The sequence below is a fragment of the Diorhabda sublineata genome, chromosome 6 (genome assembly GCF_026230105.1).
Source record: "Diorhabda sublineata isolate icDioSubl1.1 chromosome 6, icDioSubl1.1, whole genome shotgun sequence".
NCBI lineage: Eukaryota > Metazoa > Arthropoda > Insecta > Coleoptera > Chrysomelidae > Diorhabda > Diorhabda sublineata.
The window spans coordinates 35,360,283-35,377,730 of NC_079479.1; the positions used below are offsets into that span (position 1 = coordinate 35,360,283).

The following is a 17,448-nucleotide window of genomic DNA, read 5'->3' on the forward strand; positions in this document are numbered from 1 at the left end:
AAAGGAGACCGTTTCGAATAATGATTATGGAAAAAAATGTTATATGGAGAATATTTAAAAAAAAAACTTGTATATATAACTCAAAACGACCAAAAAAGAGTAAAATATATAATTTGACTTTGATTAATCTACGATTAGGTCGTTTTTGCGTTGCCTTATATTGAAAAACGTGCCTAAACACATTTGTGACGAAATTAAAAAAAATAATTTATAATTTATTCAAATTTGCCAAAAAGATCAAAATTTTCTTTGTTCTTATATTTTTCGTCGTTTTTTAGCCTTTATATCCATATATATAACAGGTTGGTAAAAATAACTGTTACTCCCATCTCTATAATCAATGATATGAAGTAAGTACTCGGTTTTTCCATGAAATCTATTAATATTTCATTGTCCCACATTCTCTCACAGAATATATTATATAGTCTGGAGCCTTAGAATTATAAATAATTGTTAAAAATATACATCAGTATTATCTGCGTAATGCAATTAATTACTTATTGACAAAATTGATGTTAATAACCTATTTAAAACCAACTAAATATTTTTAATGAGTATTAAACTGTTCATCCTTGCTCTTAGGCCGACCCTGAATATCATAGCCATAGATTTGAATCGATTTGTTTCTTCCTGTAAAAGCATCGAAAACCATTTATGGCATAATCGATTTTTTATAGCACCCAGGCGAATATACGATCGTGTTCAGTCGTGCAAGATCGCTAAGACACAAGGTCGAGTTAACTTTTTCATTGCAGTTTAGAACCATAGATGAATCTGTTATCATAAATACAATATCTAGACTTTTTTACAAAAGAAATTATACGAAGAATTAAAAAAAAGTTGTATTTAATATAATTAGATAATACAATAAACGTTTCGGTAATAAAAAACCTCGCAAAACGGAGAAAAAATCACGAAATACGAAAAATATCCATTTTGTAAGGTTTTCATAGTGATTGAGTGAATGTTAATTTGTGTATACAAAACCTGGACGCCTTGGTATCTCGATGGCCATGACAGATAAAGAAAAATCAATTAAACAATAAAAATAAATCGTAATTATGCTGCAGTACGACATCGGGCTTATCTTTTATTGTCATATTAAATGTGATTACTACGAAAACATTAATTTGTGAGAAGCTCTCATACCAACATCGTTGCCGTTAACGAGAAATCGTCGTCAACCTGATCGCTATTTACCAGTCATATACAGAAGTTAATAATGATAATACGTCGTGAGAAAAATGTGAAATTATAAATACAAAAGTGCGTGTATAAAACAAATGGTTGGATTGGAAGTAATGCCGTATGTTATTTCGTCTAAATCGAATTCTAATTTCCAAGATGGCGGCCTCGAAGTGCATAACAAACAAATTAATCAGGTAAAATTATTATAATAACATACAATTTCGAAAACGGACTTTTTAAAGAAATTATTGTTACTAACCGATTCAACGATAAATCTAGAAGTTGTTTTATCTTCGCCGTATGACTCATCAACGTTTCCTTTCGTCAATATTTTGTACATAACAAACATAATTATTTACTCAAGTAATCTCGCTTAAAATAATTCTAATTTCGTTATTAATTATAGATAATTGAAATACCACTAAATTTATCAACTTTTTTTCTATTTAATATGCAAATTATTGCGTATTAAACAAGAAATGTATGTGCCAATATCATTGAGATATGACAACATTGTTTTAACGAACTCGCGGTGATTCAATTCATTCTCGAATAACTTTGTTCGAGGTTATAATTCCGAACGAGTTTGGTGACGTTCACTTATAATTCTGAATCGATTCTATTGTTATTTTCATAAAATATTTCTACATCATTGGATAAATGTTTATTTATTTATCATTTTAACGTTTTACTTTTTATTGTTTTACTACAACAACGTTGCCAAGTCACTAATACTTCAGTAAAACGAATTAAACAACTACTTTACGTCTTATTAAACATTTTTGTTGATGGCGGACGTTACAGGTGGAGTGTGTTAGTTTATCCACAACTGAAGAATCGTTTAGAGAAGAAGACGAAAGTGACGATGAATACGATAACGCCGTTGTCGTCAAGGACGAATTAAACGTACCCAATTTCGGTAGTGTAAACGTAGTGAATTCGAATGACGTACATTTCGGTAATAAAACAGTTTACAAAGGACCTGTTACTATAAAACAATTCGTCTATCCCAAAAGTGATTTAAACAACGATGTTATTGGTTTAAACGGTATCTTACAAACGGATTGCGGTGTTGCCAATGAAGCTTTCCAAAATGATCGAGAAGTCTCGACGTCGGAACGTAAATTACAGGAGAGAGTACAAGAGAATGAAATTACGGCTACGAGTCGTTTAAATAAAGGTAAAATTATAATGAACGATTAATTATATTTGAATTTCGTTAACAAAACTTTTCGTTATCTATTAAACGCTAGACTCATACATGTGTAAATAACAATTTTTGTGTTTACCTCGTAGAAAAAAAATTACGTAACGTTAAAAAATGTTAACGATCGTAATAAATATGATTTGTAAATGATTAATTCAATTCTTCAATTTCCAATGTACGTTTGGCAACAGAGTAAGTCTGAACAACAGTTTACCGGCTGGGAGAACGCGGTCATTGACAGTTGTCCAAAATGGCGCGATTGATTAACAAATTTATGTAGAATGTAATGAAAAAAAAGCTTTTGTTTCTTGAATTTAGTAAACATAAACCTCTACCTCGTAGAAAAAAAATTACGTAACGTTGAAATATGTTAACGGTCGTAATAAATATGATTTGAAAATGATTAATTTAATTCTTCAATTTCCAATGTACATTTGGCAACAGAGTAAGTCTGAGAAACAGTTTACCGGCTGGGAGAACGCGGTCATTGACAGTTGTCCAAAATGGCGCGAATAATTAACATATATTTATGTAGAATGTAATAATAATGATAATTTTTATCGAAAAAAGCTTTTGTTTCAACATTTATTTAGTTTAATAATGACAATTTCGACTGAAAATTTGTGTGAATATCGTTATTTCAACAATTTAGTACGTGCTATATCAAAAACAGCTGATATGCACGAAAATATTTTTGTGATTAATGTTAACGTTGTTATTTGGTTGGCGGTTGCCAAATTTATACGACGTTCCATCAAAATTAACGTACGCAAATTGAAATTCCACATTATTTCAGGTGCGGAATGGATTAAAACGTTTCCCAAAAACACTATTTTCTTTATGGTACTCATATTGGTGTCCATTACAATAATTTCAGCTATCCTAATATGGAAATATCAAGTAAAATCTATTCCTTTAGATAATAGAGTGAACGTTGTGGAAGAAGAAGACAAAGATCAACCAATCGATTACCAATCAGGTACTTCACTCTTATTTTCAATGAATATTGAAATGAAAACAAATTTTGACAATTTTGAACAAAAATTTTAATGGCCACTGTTGTACCCATTTGTGTTCCGTGTATGTTTGAGGTTAGGTTGTCGAATTATGCATCAATTTTGGTTAGTTTAATTAATAATAAATTTTTAATACGGAAACTGAGTATCCACGATCTTTTATATTTCGATTTTTTGGAAATCGATCTTTTTGACCTCGATTTTTTGAAAATCGATTTTTTTGACCTCGATTGTTTGGAAATCGATCTTTTTGTCCTCGATTTTTTGGAAATCGATTTCTTAGTCCTCGTTTTTTTGAAAATCAATTTCTTAGTCCTCGATTTTTTAGAAATCGATCTTTTTGACCTCGATTTTCTGAAAATCGATTACTTAGTCCTCGATTTTCTGGAAATCAATATTTTTGACCTCGTTTGTTTGGAAATCGATCTTTTTGACCTCGATTTTTTGGAAATCGATCTTTTTGACCTAGATTTTTTGGAAATCGATCTTTTACATCTAGATTTTTTGGAAATCGAGTTCTTAGACCTCGATTTTTTGAAAATCGATTTCTAAATCTCCATTTCTTGGAAATCGATTTCTTAGTCCTCGATTTTTTAGAAATCGATCTTTTTGACCCCGATTTTCTGAAAATCGATTTCTTAGTCCTCAATTTTTTAGAAATCGATCTTTTTGATCTCGATTTTTTGGAATTCGATTTCTTAGTCCTCGATTTTTTGAAAATCGATTTCTTAAATCTTCATTTCTTGGAAATCGATTTTTGAAAATCGATTTTTTAGAAATCGATCTTTTTGACCCCGATTTTTTGAAAATCGATTTCTTAAATCTCCATTCCTTGGAAATCGATTTTTTAGAAATCGATCTTTTTGACCCCGATTTTTTGAAAATCGATTTCTTAAATCTCCATTTCTTGGAAATCGATTTTTGAAAATCGATCTTTTTGACCCCGATTTTCTGAAAATCGATTTCTTAGTCCTCGATTTTTTAGAAATCGATCTTTTTGACCCCGATTTTCTGAAAATCGATTTCTTAGTCCTCGATTTTTTAGAAATCGATCTTTTTGATCTCGATTTTTTGGAATTCGATTTCTTAGTCCTCGATTTTTTGAAAATCGATTTCTTAAATCTCCATTTCTTGGAAATCGATTTTTGAAAATCGATTTTTTAGAAATCGATCTTTTTGACCCCGATTTTTTGAAAATCGATTTCTTAAATCTCCATTCCCTGGAAATCGATTTTTTAGAAATCGATCTTTTTGACCCCGATTTTTTGAAAATCGATTTCTTAAATCTCCATTCCTTGGAAATCGATTTTTTAGAAATCGATCTTTTTGACCCCGATTTTTTGAAAATCGATTTCTTAAATCTCCATTCCTTGGAAATCGATTTTTTAGAAATCGATCTTTTTGACCCCGATTTTCTGAAAATCGATTTCTTAGTCCTCGATTTTTTAGAAATCGATCTTTTTGATCTCGATTTTTTGGAATTCGATTTCTTAGTCCTCGATTTTTTGAAAATCGATTTCTTAAATCTCCATTTCTTGGAAATCGATTTTTGAAAATCGATTTTTTAGAAATCGATCTTTTTGACCCCGATTTTTTGAAAATCGATTTCTTAAATCTCCATTCCCTGGAAATCGATTTTTTAGAAATCGATCTTTTTGACCCCGATTTTTTGAAAATCGATTTCTTAAATCTCCATTTCTTGGAAATCGATTTTTGAAAATCGATTTTTTAGAAATCGATCTTTTTGACCCCGATTTTTTGAAAATCGATTTCTTAAATCTCCATTCCTTGGAAATCGATTTTTTAGAAATCGATCTTTTTGACCCCGATTTTTTGAAAATCGATTTCTTAAATCTCCATTTCTTGGAAATCGATTTTTTAGAAATCGATCTTTTTGACCCCGATTTTTTGAAAATCGATTTCTTAAATCTCCATTCCTTGGAAATCGATTTTTTAGAAATCGATCTTTTTGACCCCGATTTTTTGAAAATCGATTTCTTAAATCTCCATTTCTTGGAAATCGATTTTTGAAAATCGATCTTTTTGACCCCGATTTTCCGAAAATCGATTTCTTAGTCCTCGATTTTTTAGAAATCGATCTTTTTGACCTCGATTTTTTGAAATTCGATTTCTTAGTCCTCGATTTTTTGGAATTCGATTTCTTAGTCCTCGATTTTTTGAAAATCGATTTCTTAAATCTCCATTTCTTGGAAATCGATTTTTTAGAAATCGATCTTTTTGACCCCGATTTTTTGAAAATCGATTTCTGAAATCTCCATTTCTTGGAAATCGATTTTTTAGAAATCGATCTTTTTGACCCCGATTTTTTGAAAATCGATTTCTTAAATCTCCATTTCTTGGAAATCGATTTTTGAAAATCGATTTTTTAGAAATCGATCTTTTTGACCCCGATTTTTTGAAAATCGTTTTCTTAGTCCTCGATTTTTTGAAAATCGATTTCTTAAATCTCCATTTCTTGGAAATCGATTTTTTAGAAATCGATCTTTTTGACCCCGATTTTCTGAAAATCGATTTCTTAAATCTCCATTTCTTGGAAATCGATTTTTTGGAAATCGATCTTTTTGACCCCGATTTTTTCATGAATCGATTCATCAGGTTGCGATTCGAATCGATTTAAGCATCGATCTTTTTTTAAAAGAATTTTAACATATTCATTAAGGAAAACATCGCAGGGGACTAGATCTGATACATATTGTGGTTGATCTAAGGTAATGCGTGGACCAGACGGAAAAACACCAAATGTTGCCGTTTTTCATCATGTTTCCTTTAAATCACGTAATTATGCGTGATTTAAAACAAACATACAGAAACTAAATATCCAAAACGGCTCAAACCAGCGGTATTTCTATAAGTGCTAAGACGTGCCGCTAAATCAAAAGAAACATCCTAACCTCAAAAATCTTTCAATTATTATTTCTTTTTATAGACGGATACGCGGCCCTAAGTAAAAAAGTCCGAATAGTTTCCCGACTGGGGTGGTTGGCGCAACCCCCTTCTGAACCCATAGACAAACTAACCACACCGGTCTCGTTGATAATTATCCAACATACGGCCACCGAATCTTGCAGTTCTCAAGCCCAGTGCGTTTTCCAGACGCGTACGATACAAACTTTCCACATGGAAAGCAAATCCTGGAGCGATATAGCCTACAATTTCCTCATAGGCGGCGACGGGGCCGTTTACGAAGGCAGAGGTTGGACTAAAGTCGGGGCTCATACGTACGCTTACAATTCCATCAGTCTCGGTATCGGATTCATCGGTACTTTCAACGCGGAAGTACCCAATGAAAAAATGATAAACGCTTTCAATAATCTAGCCGATTTGGGAGTCAGATTGGGATACTTAACGAACGATTACAAAATATTGGCTGCTAGGCAGCTTTCTGGAACGGAAAGTCCTGGAAAGGCGTTTTACGACGTCATCAAGACTTGGACGCATTGGACTAATAAACTGAGTTGAACACAATTGGACAAATTATGAAAAATTTCTCGATATTCGCGAATATAAAGTGTAAAATGATTTATTTTTGAATCAAATAAATGAATAATCGAAAATTAATTGTTTTTTTCCACTTAAACCCCACTTATATTCCATAAAATCTTGTTATTAACTGTACAGTAATCCGACTCAACGAGTTTGTTAACCAAAATCATCGAATTTACGAAAATAACGCGGGAAAAAAAAGGTTATTGGGAACGGGTACACAGCCGCACGCCATCTAACGGCTCCATTAAGTGGAAACCTGACTTGGACCAATAAACTGCGTCGAACAAATGACGAAACATATCTCGATATTCGCAATAAAAACGCGAATAGAATAAATATTCAATCAGGAGAGATATTAAAGTGTAAAATGATAATCAAATATATGAATAATCGAAAATTAATTGTTTTTCCCCCTTAAAACCATTTATATTCCATAAAATCTTGGTATTAACTGAACAATAATCCGATTCAATGAGTTTGGGAACGGGTACACAGCCGCACGCCATCTAACATAACTTAATGCAGAGGAAACTATAATATGACGGATATACGTCATCTAAAAATGGCTGTCAAATTTAAATGTAGTAAAAACTATTCAAACATCGATGGTTCCATCTATTATTTTGAACTAAACAATCGTTTCAGATGTTTTTCAGAAGTTAACTGTAATTTGATGGGAGTTGTCCGTTACTAGACACTTTAGGAAGGTTCTGTAACGTTCTAGAATTATTGTACTCGAAAAAACGAACAGATTAAAAAAAATAATCAAAAATTTATATGTAAACAATCAATAAATCAACATTTCACATGGTTTTTTTTTCAAAATGTCAATTTTTTGTGTAGATAATCGAAAAAAAAAAAATGTGTGTTGTTTCACGAGAAAATTAGAAACGATTATATTTGAAAAATCGCCATTTATAACTCATAAAACTACACGAAACCTTAAATTAGCATAATTCCACCTTTTTTTTCTCATTAATTAAAAGATTTAAACAAAAATTCATTAAGATTTGATTATTTTTATTTTCTAGAGCCGATGCGATTATAAAATTATCTTTTTTCGTATATAACCCAATTAAAAAAAAAACATTCACTGTATATTATTAATTCAAAATTTGTACTTACTTAAACACAACTTGATAAATAGTGAGAAGAAATGCAAAAGTCTTTTGAAAATAATTTACAGGTTAGGTTGGGTCTCTTAAACACAGAAAACGAATTAATTTTATCAAATTCCAATCAACTAGCCAGCCATTCGTCACTAAATCCCGTACTTCCTGCGGTAATCCACTTTAAAACTTGTCATTATTATAATAAAACACTTTTTCAAACTTATATAGTTATAAAACACTGAAGAATACATATCGACGTAATTACCAACAACAGTTTTTTCTTAAATTTGCGTTAAAAACACTAAATTTGAAGTTTTATTCGTTCAAAATAATTGATCAAATTTTTTAACCTCACATTTATGTAAATTATTTCTTGAGACTTCAAGGACATTCGTTATACATCGATATATCGATTTCACTCCCGATGTTTATATCGATTCAACCCGATAAATCTGTTTATTTACTGTTTATAGACAATAACTATGCATTGAATATGCAGTTACGTATTGGTTTAATTTTAAAAAGTGTATTATTTAATTAATATTTTAAATGATCACAATAATATATATAATACACGTTTTCTATCAACTTGTGGCCAAAAGTCTGGTGGGCGTTAACACTCGCTTATTGCACCGGCGCAGTTGAATCGACGACAGGACCGGAGCAAGCGACCGAGTTCGCAACACAATATAGACAAGTTGTAAATATTTATTTTTATTTCGATAATTTACATATTTTTAACAAATCCCATGGAAAATTAATGAAACAAAAATAATAGTTTTTTTTAACAATTTCATGACATGACATATTTTGATGTTATTATCGCGTTATAAGTTTTATTTACATAACACTTTGTTTTAAAATATTCTCAATCCGTCTCTGAGGCTTATCCACTGGGAAACAAGGGATTTTAAGGAGGGGAAATGAGTATATATATATGCTTTGTTTGCTTCCGCTGCGGCATTGTGTATTTCAGTCGATATTTCTCAGGTTATAATAAGTGTAATTTAATATTTACATTATCCAGGATTTTTTTAAGTAAGTTTATTAATTTCTGTTAACGAATTCAGTTAAAATATCAAGTGTAAAAGATAAGCATATCATACAGGGACGAATGTCAAATTATATTTGTATAGAGGTGGGATTTACCTTTGTTAAGTATTTCAAAACAATATTTTACATAAAGAAACATAGATAAACGTATATTTTAGATCGTTATCCATCTTCAATAATGAAATTTGTTATCAAAATATGGATTCTAATATTTTTTTCAAAATCTACAAGGTCTAGCATAGGTTTGAGATGCGATATGATACCCGAAGGTGTTACTTCACCAAAATTAAAAGATACCGACAGATACCGAATAGAAATATCGGGAAATCCCGAATACTATATCCCGAAAGAACAATATACAGGTAAGTAAAATATTACACCGTTACTACTTCTAATTTTAATATTATATAAAGTTTTCGTGAGATTAAAATTAATATATGTCCGAGATAATAAAAATCGAAATCTGGCAACGTTGTTTAAACGTGATGGTCTGACTCATATCGAACGTTCAGTCGGGCGGTTTCCATTTTCTTTATGTTTACAGTGATTCTGAAAGGAGCTAACAAGTATAATGGTTCTCAAATCAAATTTACACATTTTATTATATCTCTAACCAACGAAAAATTCGAAAAAGACATTGAATCGGAATCGACAGTTATTGGAACGATACAACTTTACGGGGATACCCTGACAAAGTTCAGTGACAGTTGTCAGAACGCGGTGATACAAGCGGATCCGCAACCCAAAACGGAAATCCAAGTAGGTACAGTCCGTTCATACAATTTGCCACGTAACAATAATCATTTTTGACGTAAAGATTATTTTAGTTTAAAATTTTTAATTTAAAACAGTGACAAATTTTTTTTTAGAATTCATGTTTAAAAATAAGCGTATCAAAAATCCGTCCCTGTGTATAAAATATTAAAACTGTAATATACAATTGGATTTGTAGACCTGGCAACATTGTTTTCATCAATCATGACAACTATGACATACAATTACAACTTCCGTAAGATTTTTCGCGAACAGTCTCAAAGCAAATTCTACATTTGCTACGTAACAATTTAAACAGTTTAAAATTTTTATTTATTTTATTTTATTAATTTTTATCAACTTTGATGTTTGTAAAAATTGATTACGATAATTTAAAACAGTGACAAATTTTTTTTAGAATTCATATTTAAAAATAAACGTACCAAAAATCCGCCCCTGTGTATAAAACATTAAAACTGTAATATACAATTGGATTTGTAGACCTGGCAACATTGTTTTCATCAATCATGACAACTATGACATACAATTACAACTTCCGTAAGATTTTTCGCGAACAGCCTCAAAGCAAATTCTACGTAACAATTTAAACAGTTTAAAATTTTTATTTATTTTATTTTATTAATTTTTATCAACTTTGATGTTTGTAAAAATTGATTACGATAATTTAAAACAGTGACAAATTTTTTTTAGAATTCATATTTAAAAATAAACGTACCAAAAATCCGCCCCTGTGTATAAAACATTAAAACTGTAATATACAATTGGATTTGTAGACCTGGCAACATTGTTTTCATCAATCATGACAACTATGACATACAATTACAACTTCCGTAAGATTTTTCGCGAACAGCCTCAAAGCAAATTCTACGTAACAATTTAAACAGTTTAAAATTTTTATTTATTTTATTTTATTAATTTTTATCAACTTTGATGTTTGTAAAAATTGATTACGATAATTTAAAACAGTGACAAATTTTTTTTAGAATTCATATTTAAAAATAAACGTACCAAAAATCCGCCCCTGTGTATAAAACATTAAAACTGTAATATACAATTGGATTTGTAGACCTGGCAACATTGTTTTCATCAATCATGACAACTATGACATACAATTACAACTTCCGTAAGATTTTTCGCGAACAGCCTCAAAGCAAATTCTACGTAACAATTTAAACAGTTTAAAATTTTTATTTATTTTATTTTATTAATTTTTATCAACTTTGATGTTTGTAAAAATTGATTACGATAATTTAAAACAGTGACAAATTTTTTTTAGAATTCATGTTTAAAAATAAGCGTATCAAAAATCCGTCCCTGTGTATAAAATATTAAAACTGTAATATACAATTGGATTTGTAGACCTGGCAACATTGTTTTCATCAATCATGACAACTATGACATACAATTACAACTTCCGTAAGATTTTTCGCGAACAGTCTCAAAGCAAATTCTACGTAACAATTTAAACAGTTTAAAATTTTTATTTATTTTATTTTATTAATTTTTATCAACTTTGATGTTTGTAAAAATTGATTACGATAATTTAAAACAGTGACAAATTTTTTTTAGAATTCATATTTAAAAATAAACGTATCAAAAGTCCGCCCCTGTGTATAAAATATTAAAACTAATATACAATTGGATTTGTAGACCTGGCAACATTGTTTTCATCAATCATGAGAACTATGACATACAATTACAACTTCCGTAAGATTTTTCGCGAACAGTCTCAAAGCAAATTCAACGTATGATACGGGGGTGTTTCCAAATTGAGTTTATCAATATTTCAGATACTTTGGATGGCTCCTTCGAGGATAAACGGTTGTATTAAATTTCGAGCTACAGTTGTGGAATCTGTCGACAATTGGTATAGCGAAGACGGGGAATTGACGAAAATTTTATGCGCGGAATCGCCGGACGACGACGACGTCCAACCTAAACTTATGAAACATTGTTGCGCCTGCGACGAGGCTAAATACGAGGTGATATTCGAAGGTTTGTGGTCGAGAAATACGCATCCGAAAGATTTTCCTTCGGAAGGATGATTAACGAGATTCAGCGATATAATCGGCGCTTCCCATACGGTGAATTACACGTTTTGGAATTATGGCGGATTCGCCAGCGAAGGACTACGACAATTGGCCGAACATGGTAACACCAGGATGCTGGAAAGCGAATTAAAATCCAAGGTACCCATTTTAATAACGAAATTTTTTCATAAATTCCCGTTTTTGACGACAATACACCATTTAAATCCAACTTTATAATGTCACTAATAGATGTCGCTGCAATATCGACATTTTCTTGTGAAATTTTTTTTTTCTATCCAGAGCGACCATATTAGAACAATAATAAAAGCGAGGGGCGTAAGTTACCCTAATATAACGGGACGAACCTTCGCGGTATTTAGGGTGGATAACCGTCACCACCTCATGTCGATCGTTTCAATGATCGATCCGTCTCCTGATTGGATCGTCGGTGTTTCCGGTTTGGAGTTATGTCTTCGGAACTGCACTTGGATCGAATCCAAGAGGCTGAATTTGTACCCGTGGGATATTGGAACCGACGACGGAATCACCTATTTGGTAATTATTTCGAGACGTCCTGTATATATGTACAAATCAAGTGACTAGAAATTTCAGTCTCCAGATTTACCGTCATCGCCTCGACAACCGATACGAAGGTTAAAAAGTAATTTCCCTAATGATCCGAGATCGCCGTTTTTCGATACGAGCGGGCATCGTTTAAAACCTTTGGCACGTTTGACTATATCCAGACAGAGACTGTATGAAAAAATTTGCGATTCGGCAACTATGGAAGATGTAGATGATAATTCTAATAATTGTGAAACGGAACCGTGGTCTGAATGGTCTCCTTGTTCTGTTACGTGCGGTAGAGGTAAATATAAAAACATTTTATGTGTATAGTACACGTGGTTCGAGAATTTTATGATTTGAGTTATAGAAAACTGACTTACCTTGTATATATCACTCTGTTCCGGGTATATTCTTACTTCTTTTAATATTTTTCAATAGTTCATTATTTATTCTTTCATCGTAACTTTAAATAATATCACAATTAAACACTTTATTCACATTTCCACTTGAGTCTTAACCTTTTTCAATACACTTTGACGTTTAAAATTGTCAGTAGTTTCGAAATATCGATATAATCGATATTATAACGAATGCGATATTTTTATAAATACTTCATCATATAATACAAAAATTATTATGTATTCCACTTATAATTACAACTTTTTGTTCGTTTCTTGTATGTATAATTTAACTAAACTGAAACGGAAGAATTTTGTTATACTTAAATCTTCAAATCGATTCATTCCGATCGTAACTATGCGTAATATCTCTCTTCAGTTTGTGAACGCAACCATATAAAATCTAGTCTAGTCAGCGTTGCCAGTTCCACCTCTTTTTACGTAGATTTAACATCTTCAGTTTTACGTATTTTGTTTTATTTGTATGAAATTTGCAATTCAACAGTGCTAGAAATTAAAAAACTTTACTTCACTTGAATAAAGTAGCGTTATTTGTAAAAACAACAATGCAAATGCAAAATGGCATAGAAACAAACAGCAATAAACGTAGGAGTACATTTAATATTTCAATAAACGTATGTATAAATTAAATTTACCACAGCCTTTAAATGTTATCAATAATAATTGCATTATACAATAAAATAAAACTTTACTATCCTAAATTCTTTATTTCACTCAAAAAACTATTACTTAATGCAATGTTATAAATTTTCTCTTCCGGTCAACGTCTTCTTCAAAATCGATTTGGCAACACTGAGTATAATGTATTTTGTTTGTTCACTTTAATGGCGGCAATCGTGTTGTGACGTGGCGTTTTATGTTTACGTGTTTAATACACTTTGTGTTATTTCTTTTATTTAACAAAGTTTGTGGTGTGGAAGATTTTTTTTAAATAATTATTAATCTCAATTTAGTAAATTGAACAAGAAATATGGAAATAGTGCTATGAAAATAAGCGTCGCCATGCTTGTTTACAATTGAAAAAAATCCTACTGGTTATAATACAAAAAAAAGTAAATAATTTCTTACTAGACTCGCGAAAGACGAACCGTTTAGAAAGAAAGAAATTAGCTCTACTGATTAACCAATGGCGTACGAAAAACATCATCAAAAATGTAATGTGTATGTATATACGAGGGTCTTTGAATATTTAATCTTTAAAAGTGCAGAACATTTATTTAGGAAACGTTATAGGTGTTAAATACAAACAAAGACGATACGTAAAGGAAGAAAGCAAATATAATTGTCACAGGAAACTGACGGAACGAGCCAGTTGTGAGGCGGTGCAAAAATATTGCAGAATCGCTCCTGTAAGGGAACGGATCGACCCTATGTGCGAATTAGGACCGTGGTTGGAATGGTCGGGGTGTAGTGTCACGTGCGGTAAAGGTGTTAAAACGAGAGAAAGGAAATTTAAAAACAGGTTAGCCGCGAAAACTTGTTTGGTCGGTAAACACAAACCGATGATTCTGCAACAAAATTCGGAATGTCAAGGGAGAGGTGTATGCGATGAAAAGACGACCCATGTAAGTAGTAATCGTATTTGAATTAATAATTATAGACTCTTTACATCGCTAATTATTCTATATCGTTTTTTATCACATGTTTTGGCGTCTTACCGTCCTTTTTCCCGCCAAACCTCTTCGATTATTTTTTTTATGGTAGTTCGCACACCGCTTCCTTCGAAATTGATTTCCGCTTAATTATAGGATCAAGAAACTTGTGTTTATACGTTTTGGACTGACTGGTCTCCATGTTCTTCCACGTGCGGAAAAGGTTTCAAAGAAAGATACCGTTTTCCGATAATTAATGACAATAGAACAAAACAATATTTTCCTATATCGGAATATTTTACGAGTTCTGATCGAAATCACCAATCGAATGATCCCTGTTTGAACGTTGCCAGGGAAACAGTCGAGTGCGTGGAAAAACCATGTGGGAATGTCACTAAAGAATATAACGGTATGGATAATATATTTTTTATATTATTTACATTATAAAACTTGGCAACGTTGTAATTCTAATAGTTTTTTTTAAATGTCGTGGCCCAAAAATGCAGCACAAGATATATTTTGATGGAGCATGCGCATAAATAACTTGATACGATATCGTATCAGCTGTTTTTGGGAAGCCATTTTGTGAAACCAATTTTGTTGTTATAAATTTCTTTCCCTCGCCGGCAACAAACAATAAATTTGTTTTGGAAAATAGGCATTTAAGCGTGAATATAAAAAATTTTGTTAGTTTTCGTTAATGCCCGAGCAATTTTTTTAACTTTATCGTGTTTCATACCAAGAAGCTTCTATACATCGAAAGACTAATACATTTGCGATGTTGCCAAGTAGAAATAAACTTCAAAAATTATTGGAAATATTCACGATATGGAGATAAATTATAACTTTTATATTTTTTTATCACAAGTTCGCGAAAAATTAAGAATTACATTGATACAAGGGTCTATTGAAGTTGAATATTGAAATTATTAAAAAAAAATTATTTCAGGATTTCTAATTATATCACCCTATATATTATCTGGTTTCACAATAAACATTTTTTTTGTTACCCAATATAACATTCATAGAATTTCCAACGCGTTAACAGCAAATTAATTATGTAATAGAGACATCCTTAATATATCAAATTATTGAAATCATAAACGTTACACTCTGTATAATTTTTTTAAATGTAATGTTAATTTTTGTATTAAAAATTTTAAAATGAATTTATTAACGTATCGTATTACTGAATTGAATTGTTAAATTTGACAACGTTGCACTATTCGTATTACTAACGTAATAAAGAGCAGTACAGGACCGGCCCGGAAGCTTTACACTTCAGAATTTAATACAACTTTGATATTTTGTTTATCGAAATAAATAATAATATATTTCATATATAAATCTCTGTAATTTACGCAGAAACGGCTTGTGGTCTTCCTAAAGATACTGGAAGATGTAAAAGTAATGAAGATAGATGGTATTTCGATACGGCTAAAAAACAATGCAGTTTGTTCAATTACAGCGGATGCGGGGGAAATATGAACAATTTTAATACTTTGGAAAAATGTCAAACGTTATGTGCCAAATACCAAAGTAAGTTCTAAAAAAGAAAATCTGACACTGGTTTCATTTCTTAATAATATATTCGAAGTTGGGATCACTGAGACGGTCCTGTCTCAATCTTTAAATGTTCATCTAATCATATTTCAGATGATTTAAGGTCTACTTCGAATATAAAAAAGAAAGAGACGAAGGTATCTTTTTCTGGTAGTTCAAAGTTCAGTTACTATAAATCGGGTGAGTAGTTCTAGTGTACCACCTAGTAGTTCCTTTGGATCTTTCATGTTACGGGTATATGCAACTTATAATACACGTGGGTTTAACTGGTAGCTGCACTAACGCCAAAATTAATTCCACCAAATATTCGGTTTTCTTTCTAAATTTTTTGTTTCGTTTTTTTTAGGAATGCAACGAAAAAGAGAATCAAATTAGAAAAATTAAGTGTAATAATTCGAGAATAGTTTAGATTTTGTGATTTATTTACTATATTTCTTCAATATATTATATTAAATGGATTAGTTATCAAAATTTTATTTCTATTTATCTGTGTTTTATTTAATACACCCTGTATATGATCAAATGAAAAAGCAGCAGAAAAAATTATCGCCTATCAAATAAATTCAAGAATTACATCGATGAATTTTTTTATACAAACATTTTTTTTATATTTTTTAAATTATAACTGTAACGGAAACAACAATGAGTAGTCCCATCTCTACTTTAACGGAATGGCGCGGAAAATTTCAACTCAGCTTACGCGCCATTCCATGTGATAGTTCAGGTCCGGGTTAAGGAATAATTCTAAACAACAGTATAATTAATATATTTTATTTTTATGATATTCGATATTATTATTGAATATTCAAATATATGTTTCGTTATTTATACCCAAATATATATAAAACATACAGTTATATTTTAAAATAATTATTTCGAAATTAAGAAATTGCATTTAACTAAAAAGGGGAATGCGCATATTGTTCCCGCCAAATAATCGTTATTCAAGTGGGGATTAAACGCAACAACGTTGCCAAACTGTTCAGATTGTACGAAATAAAACAATTCATAAGAACATGAAAAAGGAAATGACGTCACATAAGCGTTGAACTCTAAAGAACATAACGAGACAGAAAACAAAAATGATTATGAAGGAAGAGAGAAGAAGAAGGGGGAAAAGTGTATGTAAGAGAAATATTCCACCAAATATTCGGTTTTCTTTGTAAATTTTTTGTTTCATTATTTTTTAGGAAAGCAACTAAAAAGAGAATCAAATTAGAAAAAGTTAAGTGTAATAATTCGAGAATAGTTTAGATTTTGTGATTTATTTACTTTATTTCTTCAATATATTATATTAAATGGATTAGTTATTAAAAATTTTTTCTATTTATCTGTGTTTTATTTAATATACCCTGTATATGATCAAATGAAAAAGAAGCAGAAAAAATTATTGCCTATCAAATAAATTCAAGAATTATAT

The 17,448-nt window shown here is 30.8% G+C and overlaps 2 protein-coding genes across 2 annotated transcripts; both read left to right on the plus strand.

Annotated features, from left to right (window-relative positions):
* Positions 1–639: 639 nt before the first annotated feature.
* Positions 640–6,916, plus strand: LOC130445761 (peptidoglycan-recognition protein LC-like). The gene is made up of 4 exons (XM_056781611.1): positions 640–1,382; positions 1,993–2,368; positions 3,192–3,374; positions 6,359–6,916. Exons 1-4 carry the CDS (start codon positions 1,284–1,286, stop codon positions 6,889–6,891), a joined length of 1,191 nt encoding a protein of 396 aa, XP_056637589.1. The 5' UTR covers positions 640–1,283; the 3' UTR covers positions 6,892–6,916.
* Positions 6,917–8,976: 2,060 nt separating this feature from the next.
* On the plus strand, positions 8,977–16,512 carry LOC130445760 (spondin-1-like). The gene is given in 11 exon segments (XM_056781610.1): positions 8,977–9,068; positions 9,242–9,445; positions 9,628–9,842; positions 11,648–12,046; positions 12,188–12,442; positions 12,500–12,755; positions 14,107–14,438; positions 14,622–14,874; positions 15,831–16,004; positions 16,122–16,208; positions 16,375–16,512. Coding segments are annotated over 10 exon segments (2,184 nt in total). The 5' UTR covers positions 8,977–9,068; positions 9,242–9,261; the 3' UTR covers positions 16,404–16,512.
* Positions 16,513–17,448: the final 936 nt, after the last annotated feature.